This window comes from Rhipicephalus microplus, chromosome 4 (assembly GCF_043290135.1).
Source record: "Rhipicephalus microplus isolate Deutch F79 chromosome 4, USDA_Rmic, whole genome shotgun sequence".
Lineage (NCBI taxonomy): Eukaryota > Metazoa > Arthropoda > Arachnida > Ixodida > Ixodidae > Rhipicephalus > Rhipicephalus microplus.
Genome location: NC_134703.1, coordinates 40003084 through 40017429, shown reverse-complemented (window position 1 = coordinate 40017429; position 14346 = coordinate 40003084). Strand labels below are relative to the sequence as shown.

Here is a 14346-nt window from a genome sequence, read left to right as displayed (position 1 = left end):
GATACATTTTCGAGTTAAAAGTAATATGAAAAGAAAAGCTCAATTAAGTTTGATGCCTTGTCAAAGTGCACTGCACTGAAATCATGCCATGATTGTATTTTATATTACTATCATTATTTAAAAGAAAGCAGTTTTAAAGTACTTACTCTTGATTCCAGCTGGCTCTGCCGGCATGCACATTGGGTCCAGTGCTGTAGGTGGTGCTTCCGCGCTAAACTGATGCAGCAGTGATACCCGACTGCGCCTAGTTTTAGGGGCAGAAAAAAAAATCACACGTGGAGTTATTGCAAGTGCTCTGTTGTGCTTTTTATAGCGAATGACTTTTGGTTATTGCCGTGTTACCACCTTAGCTAAACATCTGCAGGATTTTTTTTTATGTTTCGGTAAATCATTGCACCGTGCTGTCCTTGGTGAACTTCTTTCACGTTTGTCTGACTAAATTGTCAGACAGTGCCGGTACTTACTACGCAAAGTTAGGTACGCGTTCAAGTGCTTGTGCGTCGTCTGTGTATTTAAAAATACCTTCCCACCGCCTTACTGCGTCTATATTTCTTTTCGTAAAAAAATTGAAATTCCGCGGATCAATTTACTGTTTCCACGAAAGAACTTTCCGTCATGCGTAGCTAAAGTTACTGACATATTACTGACCGTTATGATGATACTGGTAACGTGCTTGATTTGTTGCTTTGTGATGCTCTGAACATTATTTCAGATATATTTGCTTTGCCCGGCATAAGTGATCATAAGGTTACTGTAGCAGACGCTACATTTCGAAATGCGTGTGTACCGAAAAAAAAAAAAGCCCCTAGAACTGTGTATGCATATAACAGGGCTAACTACGCTGCACTAAATCTAGCTCTTGAATCTTACTTTCCTACTTTTGACACATTGACAGATGAGTAAAACGGGGAAGAGTTATGGTGAGTAGATAAAGAGAAACTTTTTGAACTTCATGCTAAATTTCTTCCCGTTCAAACACTCTCTTCCAACAGTTCAAAAGATAAACCGTGGTTTAACAGGCAACTCAGTTCTTTATTTTAAAAAAAATCAGAAGAATCTATCGGCTTAGCAAGACTCAGAAATCGGATAGCTGCTACGTACAGTTAGCAGAGTTAAAACGTAGTTTTAGAAAGCTCGCTGGATCAGCCAAACAAACATACTTCGCTAACTTAGGCCAGAGGCTGGTAGACGATCCGAAGGAATTTCGGAAATACGTTAAAAGAAACGGTAAGGAGGACACTTCTGTTCCACCATTGCACTGGTCCGACCGAATTATTATTGATGATTTCAGTAAGGTCGAAATTTTTGATAATCACTTTTCATCGGTATTTCAGTCTGATTTTTCAGATGCTAGTGCAGTTACAATCAATGATTTTTCTGTCCAAGTTGACAAAATGTCTGAGGTTGTGTTTAGTGCGACGGGAGTCGAGAGATTATTGTAAGGCTCGAAACACACGAAAGCGAGTGGTCCGTATGATATCCCGGCATCGTTTCTTATTAACTGTCCTGACAATTTGTGTTTATATTTTTGTCGTTTATTTCAAAATTCCTTGAATGACTGCATTGTTCCTGGGGACTGGAAGTTGGCCCGCGTGGTACCAATTCATAAAGGTGGACAGAGGGACAGAGTTGAGAATTATAGGCCAGTGTCGTTAACTAGTATTGTATGCAAAGTCATGGAACTTGTGATTTATAGGAGCATCATGTCTCAACTTGTTGCCAATAACTTTCTTTTTTCTAGTCAGCATGGGTTTCGGGAGAGATTTTCTTGTACGACGCGATTGGTAGAATTTATTCATGACCTTGCCTCGGCTGTTGACAAGCAGCAAAGTGTTGACTGTATATTTTTTGGATTTCAGAAAAGATTTTGACGTCGTTACGCATAGTCTCTTGATCGCTAAACTTCGATATTACAAATGGGATGATAGGATTATTGCTTGGATAGCTGAGTATCTTCGCTCAAGGCAGATGTCTGTGGCTCTGAACGGTTGTTCCTCTACATACGTTGTTGTGACCTCTGATGTACCACAGGGATCAGTCTTAGGTCTGCGTTTATATTCGGTGTTCATAAATGACATCACTTTCGGTATCACATCATCATTTAGAATGTTTCCAGATGACTGTATAGTATATAGGGCCATCAATAGTGACCTTGACAAACAAGCACTGCAAAACGATTTAGATTTAATTGCTGTATAGTGTGAAAATGAAAAATGTCGTTAATTGTGAAAAAAAAAAAGCGTCCACGTCACCTTTACCAGGAAAATCTCGCACTGAAGAAATCATTACACGATTATTAACGCTAATCTTCAACATGTCATAGAGTATATATACCTAGGCGTATTTTTCACTGTTGATTTGAGATGGAATAAACATGTCACTTACGTTAGGAACAAGGCGGAAGGAACATTAAGTTTTCTGAAACGTAACTTCAGTAGTTTATCACAAAAACTTAGAGAGCAGCTCTATTTTACACACGTCCGCAGTATACTGGAATATGCGTGCGTCTGCTGGGACCCATATACTAAAGAACTTACAGGTAAACTTGAAAGAGTGCAGAATAGAGCAATTTGATTTGTCCTTGGAAATTACGACAGGATGCTTAGTGTGACAGAGAGCAGAAAAACATTAAATTGGGATCTACTTGAATACCGTCGTCAAAATCTCAGATTAAAATTCTTTCACAGCATTTATCATTCTAGAACAGGGATCATCAGGCAATTGTATTTTCAACCACCCAACTATGTTTCTCAAAGACGCGATCATCACTCAAAAATACGCGAGATTCCTTTTGGGGGTGACGCTTTTCGCTACTCTTTCTTTGTAAGCACTATAAGAAAATGGAACACTCTGACACCCGAAATATTCTCCATTGATTCAAGTGATGATTTTTTCCATGCTTTATGAATGTTTTTTTATGTGTTTGATCATATGTACTGTACCCTCCCTGCTGTAATGCCTTATGGCGAAGCATGTACTTAATAATTAAAAAATGGTGTAGTGGCTAAGGTACTCGGCTGCTGACCCGCAGGTCGCGGGTTCAAATCCCGGCTGCGGCGGCTGCATTTCTGATGGAGGCGGAAAATTCGTAGGCCCGTGTGCTCAGATTTGGGTTCACGTTAAAGAACCCCAGGTGGTCAAAATTTCAGGAGCCCTTCACTACGGCGTCTCTCATAATCATATGGTGGTTTTGGGACGTTAAACCCCACAAATCAATCAAATCAATAATTATATATATATATATATATATATATATATATATATATATTATGAAGGCCAAAACCTGAGACGTCTCATCCAACGCCAAAATTAATCACCGATGGCGTCCGGTGGCGTCGGCTTCCCACGTTGACAACGTCAACACGAGTGGTGCAAAAAAAAATGTTACCGCCACTGGTGGCATCACCATATGACGCCACAATGACGTCACAAGTCGTTCAGATTATTCGCGCCATAGTGACGCCACATAACGTGGCATCGCGGGATGGTATCATGACACGGCGTCCTCGCTTGGTCTAAAGTGTACCGTTATCGGAGGCAGTGCGAACGCACGTGAAGTGCAGAATGCACTAACATAGCAAAATGAGCTAGCGGCTGAACGTAGTTTGGTACTTAATAGTTTATGCAATAATTGAAAAGAAAGGCAAACATAAGCATTACTGGGATGTAAAATGTTGTTTTTTGAATAATTAACCTAAGTCAGGGAAAAGCTAATTTAACTATTACAAAAAAGAAAATACCGGAACTGTCTTTGTAACGAACTCAATTGGTAATACATAAAAAGTTTGTGAAAAATCGTTGGTTTACTGATTATTGAACATGTTCTTGAAGTAAAACATTATGAGTGTAAGGGAAGAGATTTTATGCAAAAGAAAGGTTGCATTGGGAAGTGTTTTTTTTTTTTTCAATGCGTCTCAAGCTGTGAAGAAGAGCGCATATCACTGGAGCAAAAAAAAAGCACACAGAAATAATTTATCACAGCAACATTTACTGACAAACCTGAGAAATTATTTTCGTATCCCTCGTGAACATTACGGTGGCTTGAAATCTTCACAAGCTTTTAAAAATGTTTTTTATTAAATGATTGTTTATTCTTCGGCTTCCAACCACTTTATAGAACGCTCAATATATTTGAAAGGTAGCGTAATATATTGGTGCTTCGTCCGAATGGACACGTCAGATAGACAGTGCTTCTAAAGTGCTTGTCAAGTACATCCCGGACTTTGTACTAGGGGTGGCTAGAAAGTATTCACAAAGTAAATAAAATGTGAGCGTAAGTGCCCATTAAGGGATTCATTTATGGTGTTTTCCACGAAAACAGATAGCTTAGAAATCCCAGAGAGCGAATGGACGTTTGCTCAAAGAAATAAAAACTTTGGTCGAATAAATTACTTTCTCCCATTCTCTTTGTATGGCATGTCGCACATAGAATATTTTAGATTTAGGTGCACGTCACCAGGTGGTCCAGGTGGTCAAAATTTTTGAAGCCCTCCACTACGGCGTCTCTCATATTCCTATGGTGGTTTGGGGACGTTAAAGCCGAGCAATTATTAGTTGTATTACTCATGATATAACTTTGTGCAGGCTACATGTTTGTTGCCGAGAGAGCCGGAGGCATCTATACGAACAACCAGAGATTGTACATGTGTGTGAATTTAAACAACTGCTTTACTTACATTGGGAGATGTGAAACATGTGCTAAGAAAAGTTAATATATCTTGCTGTTGTCTATCCTAAAGCAACATATCTATATATATGTTTTATGAGATGCCCTTTAGTTTGGTGTTTCGAAAACTTCAAGCACATTGTATTATTTAACATGTGTAATTGTTGCGACGCTGTTAGTGCTTAGCTTCTAATTTTTCGGCGGAGTAACATTTGAGAGCGAACTCGAGCTATCTCAACAAGTGTGGTCTGACCACTGAAGTTATTCAAGATGCTTAGCCACACGAGCACTCCTGAGATACTGGTCAACAACTTCATTGAGGGACCACCTGTGAAACTCGGCATTGTGTGTGTGATGTGACATGTGTCTATCCTTCTCTCTCTTTTTTACTCCCCTCTCCCCCTCCCCATGTGTAGGGTAGCAAACTGGACGCGTAGTCTAGTTAACCTCCCTACCTTTCCTACATTCCTTCTCTCTTTCTCTCTTTCTTACGGTTTGCATTTTTCTTTTTCTTTTTTTTTGCAGTTCAATATGACGTCACCTGTTCGAGCACGGAGATGAAAGTGGTCGTCTTCCTCAACGACTCAGCGTCAGCCACATACCTCGAGAAGCTCAAGGCCTACTCACGTAAGTCAGATTTGCTGCGCGTGATCGCTAGGCTGTTTAATAAATCATGTTTCGAATTGGCCGGCAACAAAGAGCGATAGGCAGAGAATTGTTAAAGCACGACAGACAATGCACTGAGTCCGTAGTTTTTTCGTACATCAGCGCCTTGCCTGTCATTTTATCACCGTCTCATTTTTCGCTCGTGTAATAATGATGTGCCCACCAGCTCACTTAGGCGCCCTCCTGATGTGACCTTATAAAAGTAATACTGAGCTGGCAATCGCCTTTCGGACTCATTGAGAGATAGAAAAGGAGTGGTTGACTGGTGATTTGAGGTAAGAAAAGGCAATTATTTCTTTAATTTGTAAGGAAGAATAGCATAGCGCAAAACAATTGGCAGCATATCCATGGAGTGAATGATGGAGAGTGGGGCGAAGCATTCGTCCGTCTATTCGTTCTTGCTTCCGTCCGTTCATGCGTCCGTCTGTGTGACCGTCCATACGTCCATCCACCCGTCCGTGCGTGCGTCTGTTCGTGCGTCCGTCCCTGCGTTCGTCCATGCATCCGACCCTGCGTCCGTTCATGCGTCCATCCATGCATCTGTCTGTGTGTCCGTTCGTCCATCTATTCAACACTCCAAGTACCACCGTCTCGCATCTTTTCATTATATATTCCCCATATAGAAGCACCGTCATCTAGCGGACATTCCAAGGACTAAACGAGAGGTGGCACACGCACACTTTCTTACGGCTTGCGCTTCGGGTCTACTTCCCACATTTAACCAACTCGAGTTCATGGTATATACTAGTTCACTGTATTCATGGCACTGCGGCCCAACGCTCGCTAAACCTTTCTACAACCAAGGAGGTTACGCCCAGCGAGTATAACGTAGCAACCGTTTCCTGTCAGATAGTGGTCAATGTACATGCCCATGGCTGCTAATGGGAAATGAAAGACAGGAGAATTCGTCTTTTACTTTTTTACGGCTTGCGCTTCGTATCTGCTTCCCACCTTTAACCACCTCGAGTTCATTCATGGTATATACTAGTTCATTGTTTTCATGGCACTGCGGCTCAACGCTCGCTAAACCATTCTAAAACTAAGGTGGTTACACCTAGCGAGTATATTGTAGCAACCCATTCTTGTCAGATAGTGCTCAATGTACATGCCAATGGCTGCTAATGGGGACCGCAGCGTGCGCGTTAACTAAAAGCCGAATGCTACTGTCTCTCAATCCCCATTAGCAGCCATTGGCATGTACATTGAGCCCTATTTTTTATTGTTCAACAACGCACAGAAGAAATTTTTCACCGGCACCACCTTGGAGGTCAAATGTTATACTTGTTATATACTACAACGGCTACGAGGGACGAACGGGTGCCGTTATAGAGTTTTACCCTTAAAAGAAACCGGGCGCGGGGGGGGGGGGGGTAGAAAATAATAATTAATATACTTGCAGTGAGAGGTATGGGAAGAGATGAGTCTGAAGGGCCTGCCCTCCACAAATAGTGGGAGGGGATTCTATAGTCCGGTATCCCGTTGCTGCCGGGCTGGCCCGGGCTCTAGCCACCAATGCATGTACTAGAGAAGCCCAGCAGGACAGCTTCCTAGTCCTCTGGGGTGTAGGGAGGAATGGGGTGGGTAGGTTGAATTTGAGGGGAATACCCACACCTTGTGATAGGTGTCCCAAGACTCGTCCGCACAGTGCGGGCACGCACCCGAAAAGGCCGAATTGAAGTACTCCAGTACTGCCGGGCACATTACAGTATTGGTAAAGAGACGCAGAAGCCGGCGCTCCTCCTCCCTGCTATGCCTTTACAGGAAAGGGGTGGTGGTAGAGACTATGAGAAGATTGATAAAGAGAGAAGAGAGGTAATATCTCTCAAGGTGACAGCTGGATTAAAATCGGGTTCCGGAGCTGGACTGCGTCTGAGTCTGCGCTCTGGTTGCAGCTTCGGGGCGTAACACAAATTTTATGAACAAGCAGCCGAGCAGCACCATAAACCCGCAGTTACCATGGTGGCCATTACTCACTTCGTATTGAGAGGGTTCGGACTCGACAAGTTCTGAAAATAAGACAACAGCTTCTCTGCCCCCCCCCCCCCCCCCCAATTCCCTCCCCTCCCTGTAAAGCTCTCACTACCGCAAATAGGGTACTACTGCAGAAAAGCCAGCTTTACAAAAAAAATGTACTTGGTTTAGAGGTTTAGGTAAGGTGTGGTGATGCGTTGCTCGCGTGTAAGCAATTATTTCGAAGTTTTCTGTGCTGTGTGAAAAACGCACTGCATACGAGACACCTGTAGTTTACAATTTGCTAGGACAGGTTCAGAGAAACGCATACGTCGTCGTGTACTCGCTGGTGCAATGCCTTTTTGTGCTCTGCATTAGGAAAGCGTTAGTATAGACGGAACAAAAAAAGCTTTGCGGAAAGAGATAATGAAGTAAACAAATGAGCGGTGTGACACACAGCTGTCCTAGCAAGATAATATTAGTCGGTGAAAAAAGGAGTTCTGGGTATATACAATATGTATCTTTTACATCTTGTACTTCTACATATTGTTATTCTGGCGGTAATATAGCTAGGCCATGCGTCGTTCTGAAATGACTTTTTCGTTTACATTTGCAAAACAAACGCGAAAGACTTTTATGCCTTCTTTGATGCAAGGCACACTGTTTCGAACGTATTAATTAGCTTGGGCACGCAAATAAACGAACGTAACTACCGCATACGGATAACGCTTATTAGCGTATTGTGTGTTTTTCTGGCAGCATGCCCACGCTTACCTATAAAAAAAAAACATTAGTTCAATATGATGGGAAAAAGGGTAAACTTGCTAATTTCGCAAGGCTAGGTCTGCCGGCTACCTACAACATTCTAAACCTATTTCTAATGTGTCTCAGAAATAGAAGGGATCCACTGATGCCGAAAGAATACATCTGAATGCAACTGCAACTTCATTTTCATTACATTGACAAAGAAATAATATGCGTGAATTTTGATAGGTCTAATACATTGCATTATATTTCACTTAGTTCTTTCGCACGTTGTCGTCGGATATCGAACTATGTGACGCCTTTCTGTGCAGATTGTAAAACTTCAGCTTCCATGTGAGTCCAATCACCTAATTTAGCAAGTGAGGTTTTAATAGCCGTGATGTCGAAGTACACAAGAGTATACCTCTATTATCTGGAGCCAAGATATCAGACACACTTCGTGCATTGTTGTCACCGCACTAAAACAGTCATGCTTGTAACTGGAAGAATAACCGAGAACGGAACCGAATGCGACTTAGCCTTAAGTCTAAGAACAGCATAAGCACTTAACCGTAATGCGATATGGGTTACTATATAGAAGCAGTATCATTGCAGTTACGTTGGGACGCGAACGATTGAGTTTCAGAGGCTGAATAGAACTTCCATGTCATTGTCTTCCACCCATTAAAGTATAAAGAAAAGAGGAAAGCTTGTCGCATGTACGGTTAGCATGAAAGCCTCTGCTAAGCGCGCCCTCGCCAGGCGCTATCACACACTTACTTTTTACCTTTGAGTAGGTGGCTTATTGTGGATAAAGTAGCTGAACTTTGTTGTTTGCAGTAGCAATGTTCTTACGTTTCAATATATATATATATATATATATATATATATATATATATATATATATATATATATATATATATATATATATATATATATATATATATATATATATATATATATATATATGTATATATATATATATATATATATACTAAAGGGAGAAAAGGGAACTAAGCAGCACCTAGTAACTGCTACTGTGAGGCGCATTATGATTATGTGCGCCGGCCCTACAGTAAGGATGGCACAGAAAGTTTAGCGGTACGAAGAAGTGAACAAAAACAATAGAAAAAACAACATAACAGTGTACGATGATTACAAAGGAGCAGAATAGTAATGAGAAATTAGTGTAGCATGAAAAGACTGCTGCGGGTATAGCACTATATTGTACAAATTGTTAAAAAAATTGTTTTGCAAGGCTAGAAATGACTGCTTGGGTGGTCAGCTCTGGAGGCATTAGTGAAGAAGCAAATTAATGCAAAAAAGTCAATCACACAAGAATTGAAGTCAAGCGCTTACGTTTGATTCAATTTATTGTGCGAGTTCCAGTTCGTTGCATTGATTTGCCTCTTAATACATAATGCATGCAGCGGGTGATACACTCGTACCTTTGCTAACCTGCCACTGCTTCGTCTTTTTGGATCAGATCAGTGTCTTTGAACAACGTACTTCCATACGTACAATTGGACGGTGTGTCGGGCTGTCTAGTTGTAAAGCTGCATCGTGTCACGTAGGAGGAAACGGGCTTGAAATGATCGGGCGTGCCTCGTACAGGAGGATGATGCAGCTCACAGTCTTTGGCCTTTGTTTCTTGAATCACTGATGTTGAGGCACTAGCATGAAGAAAAATAAGGCAGATGGCAAACTGCGTTAATGTTCAAAGGATTGAACATTGCTGCCTTTGATCTAGAATGGATGCGGCAGTGTTCGTGGTGCCTCTTCGCTGTGTATACTTTTGAAACTGTAGCAGGCCATCTCTGCTCTCAGATTGACTTAATTGGAAAGGGTTCACTGTTACGGTCTTTCAGGTAACATGTTTAAGCTAGCTTGAGAGGAAAAAAGAAAATGTAGATAAATGAGACAGTGCTGTGTCTTACAATAACTAAAAGCCTCAGTCATTGAAACACAAAATAAAACCAACCGCTTTATTCTCTTTTTGAATGAGAAACGAAGATTAAGTTCATTAGGTGCTTAATTAGAGTCCTAACATTGATTTTTTTTCGAACAGTACCAAACTAAGAGACACACTTCTGTTTTTAATCGTGTTGACTCAAATTATTCGTTGTATGCAATCAGGTATAAAAAGTTTCATCCTGAACACGAACTCTTTCCGTGTCACTGCTTTTTCTTTAAGGATCGAGAAAATGCTTCTAGCTGGTATTTTAAAGGTAGCGCGTTAAACTAAATGGTGTTCCTTGAATGGCAAAGTAAAGCCCATTATGCAGCGAGATTGTTTTTTTTGTTTGCAAAACGCTTTGGCGAAGACAAGTTTGCTTACGCTGCAAGCGTGTAATGCAAATATTAGGAGTGCATTGAATAGCATTAGCCGACCGGAGAATGTCACGAGTATGAAAATACCTACTAATAAACAAAGATGGCAACGATGTCGATGTGAGATTCAGTCTCGAGCAACCCAGTTGGCTTGAAAACCTGTGTCTTATAATCGATGGTGTCGCCAATCCTCCTTGCGGATATGAGCTACTTTCCCCTATAGTTAACAGTACAGAGCAAAGCAAAACAAAACCTGTGTGCTCTGAGAAGCATTAGCCTTTCCAATGCTAACCAGGTACTGCTGAATAAATAATTCTTGTAACATATTTTAAATAAGCATGCTATTGTTCACTATACCTTCCTATGCACTTATAGTGAGGACATTTTTTTTTCCGAATTCAGGGATACATGTTTATAACAGGCAGCATATGCTTACGAGTTTTTAATGGCTTTCTTAGTAAGGGGAAGAAAGTGAGGCAGGAGGAAGTTGCTATCGTGTTAGTACACATAATCCGCTATTGGTATTGTGTGTTTTTGGAAGTAGTGAAACGTTCTTGAACACGGAGTGTCGCATGTGCCTAGCTGAACTCAGTGCTCAGAAGCTTTTTATCTCTTCAAGCTTCGATCTTTCCCGGCACTTCTGCCTTATTTGAGAGATAACATGTAGTGGTTTGCGAAGAATAAAGCAATTTAATAAATTTAATATATATAGCTAAGTGTTAACTAAAAAAACTCAAAAGATCAACCTGCCCTGGCCCAACACACTGCACATCGACAGCAGTCATAGACCTATGGACTTCTCGAGCGATGTATATATATATATATATATATATATATATATATATATATATATATATATATATATATATATATGCTCACAGTTGGTAATTTTTTCATCCACTTTTCTTTCTTCTTATTTACATTCCATTGGTTTTAATAACTTCCCCTGTACATTCCTTGGCATTACTGTCTGTTATATCTCATTAATATTGTGTTAAAACACGGAAAAACGAGCCCTTAGGTATACACTTCTTTTCCTTATTTTATATATATATATATATATATATATATATATATATATATATATATATATATATATATATATATATATATATATATATATATATATATATACACGAAAAAAAGTGTATATGAGGGCTCGTTTTCTGTGTTTCACACAATATTAATCAGATGTAACAGACAATAAAGCCAAGGAAAGTATAGGGAAAGAAATTAGACTGTATTGTAATGTAACTAGGAAGAACAAAAAGTGGGTGAAAAGATAACTTGCCGTAAGCAGGAACCGAACCTGCCACCTTCGAATAACGCGTTCGATGCTTTCTCTCTCTCTCTCTCTCTCTCTCTCTCTCTCTCTCTATATATATATATATATATATATATATATATATATATATATATATATATATTTATTTATTTATGTGTGTGTGTGTGTGTGTGTGTGTGTGTGAATGACTCACTTCCCATTACCATCGGTTTTTACACTTCTGCTGTTTTAGATAACCAGTACAACCAGCCCTTCTAGTGGCAGGTGGCATAAATGTATAAGAGCAAGAAAAAATTCTTGCAGGTACTTATGGTGCATCTTGTCAGTTATTCAAGTCTTTCAGATAAACGAAAACCATTTGGAACAAGTATTCAGAGGCTGTGGCTTTTCTCTTTCTATCTACATATTCATTACTCCTGAGAGCAAATGAATGAATGAATGAATGAATGAATGAATGAATGAATGAATGAATAAATAAATAAATGAACGAATGTGTTTACATATGTTTGCATTATACCGAGGAGCAGTCATGATGAGTTCTCTACATCCACCCTCTTTCAATTCCTCTCATCTTTTGCGTTAGAACATGTATTCATCGCATGCTTTACAATAATGTCATCGTGTCTGCGTTGTTCGAATAACTTAGCTTGCAGTGATTTAAATTTACCGTTCATTCAGTTCAGCATTCTCCAATCACGACCTCCACTTTGACTCTTAATCTGTAGTTACATATATCCATTTCGGCTTCCGACACGACACTGTTGCCGTCTCCGGTGACTAGGTGCTGGCGTCTGTTTTGAGACATTGATTCGAGGCTTGGCTCATTTCGTTTAGCTGAGAAATACTTTCGAACACAGTTGTGTTTACTTACTAAGGCTACAGTAAGGCTGCGTAATGCGCTTCCCTTCCCCTTCATCGAACTTGCATTTCAGCTCGCGGCACTCACAGGATGCACGTCGAGAGCATTTCCTTAAGACTTTTTCGGAGGCCTCTCGCGCCTAATATGGAGCCGTGATCAATATTTGACAGGATTCCCATCACTTGCTTCGAGGACGACGACTACGTATCAGCTTTCGCCAGGCGACCCGCCGCGGCAGCTTCCCGACTCCGTGACCGAGCGTGCTCGAGTGCTTTGAGCGTCGTGCGCCTCGTCCGCCGTGAGGGATTGGGGGGTTCCGGTCGGCGCACAAGAAGAAACGGTGAACGAAGTATAACACTCTAGTCGACCGACCGCAAGCAAACAATTTTCGTGCGACGAGTGGTCCCCGAGGAGAGCTCGTTTTTCACGCTTCTCTTGGAGGACATTACGTACGAACGCCGACTATACGAGGCATGGGATTAGACGGGTGATTGATGCCGAACCTCCCCCTACTCGTGGATTGAACCAGCATTCGCCTGCGCTCTCTCTCGCGTTGCTTCAATAATTTCGCCATGAGCAAACCTGACATTGAAAGAGGAGGTGCCACGTGCCGCTGCTATGGAAGCGAGAACCTGACCTTACTGCACGTTTCTGTAGCTTGAGCCTATTCCGGTCCATAACTCGGCTAGGGATTAAGATAAAGTTAATGGAACAGGAGTATCGAGATGCTGGATTTAAAACACGCGCGTCCTCTGAATATACTCGCGCAGGAGTTTAGAAACTGCTGCCCCCATCTGGATCTGTTTGATTGTGTTTTTAATGCTATGGAAGACGCTTCGTATGTGAATTTGGAAGTAGGATTAGGTGCAATGAAACTTGCCTCAGATCTACTTAGCGTGGTTATTTCAAGGGTTGATTGATTGGCGCGGATTAACACTTCGAAGTAACTAGGGCTTCGCTGGCTGGGCAGAGCCGAGAATGAATACTTAATCTTGCGCGATGTATTAATGCCCACGCAGAAATTGGCACGTGAACGCTGATACCCTTAGCTGCCTTGATAATACCGCCGCCGTTGCTGGGAATAGATTGATTGATACGTAGGGTTTAACGTCCCTAAACCACCATATGATTATGAGAGACGCCGTAGTGAAGGGCTCCGGAAATTTCGACCACCTGAGGTTCTTTAACGGGCACCCAAATCTGAGCTCATGGGCCTACAGCATTTTTGCCTCCATCGAAGATACAGCCACCGCAACCGGGATTTGATCCCACGACCTGCAAGTCAGCAGCCGAGCACCTTAGCCACTAGACCACTGCGGCAGGACGCTGCCTGGAATAGAGACTTGTGGTATTGGTTCTGATATATTCAGTTAGCATTCAAATTGTACAATAAAAAGTGAGGAAAATTGTGCACACATTTTAGTATGTATGTAGGTGTCTGATAGTGGATCCAAACTGAGGTTTCAATAATTAAAAATCTACTTAATAATTAGAAAACGAGATGTGTGAGCTAAAGAAGTGCACAGCGCTCATTCAGATAAAGAACACTGTTTATTGTAAAACTCCGTTGGTTGTGCCGCCGCGGTGACCCAGTGGCCAAGACACTCGGCTGCTGCCCCGCAGGTTGCAGGATCAAATCCCGGCTGCTGCGGCTGCATTTTCGATGGAGGCGAAAATGCGGTAGGCCCGTGTGCGCAGATTTGGGTGCACGTTAAGGAACCCCAGGGGCGGTAGTCTAGTCGTGAGGTTCTAGGCTGCTGACCCGCAGGTCGCGGGATCGAATCCCGGCTGCGGCGGCTGCATTTTTGATGGAGGCGGAAATGTTGTAGGCCGTGTGCTCATATT

The 14346-nt window shown here is 41.5% G+C and overlaps 1 protein-coding gene across 2 annotated transcripts in view; it reads left to right on the top strand.

Annotated features, from left to right (window-relative positions):
* The window catches only part of LOC142814235 (uncharacterized), a 226306-nt gene that overhangs the window by 191021 nt on the left and 20939 nt on the right, over nucleotides 1–14346 (top strand). For both annotated transcript variants that reach the window (XM_075892597.1, XM_075892598.1), the window contains exon 2: nucleotides 5192–5293. In XM_075892597.1, coding sequence (XP_075748712.1) covers nucleotides 5192–5293 — 102 coding nt within the window. The remainder of the gene's footprint in view (nucleotides 1–5191; nucleotides 5294–14346) is intronic.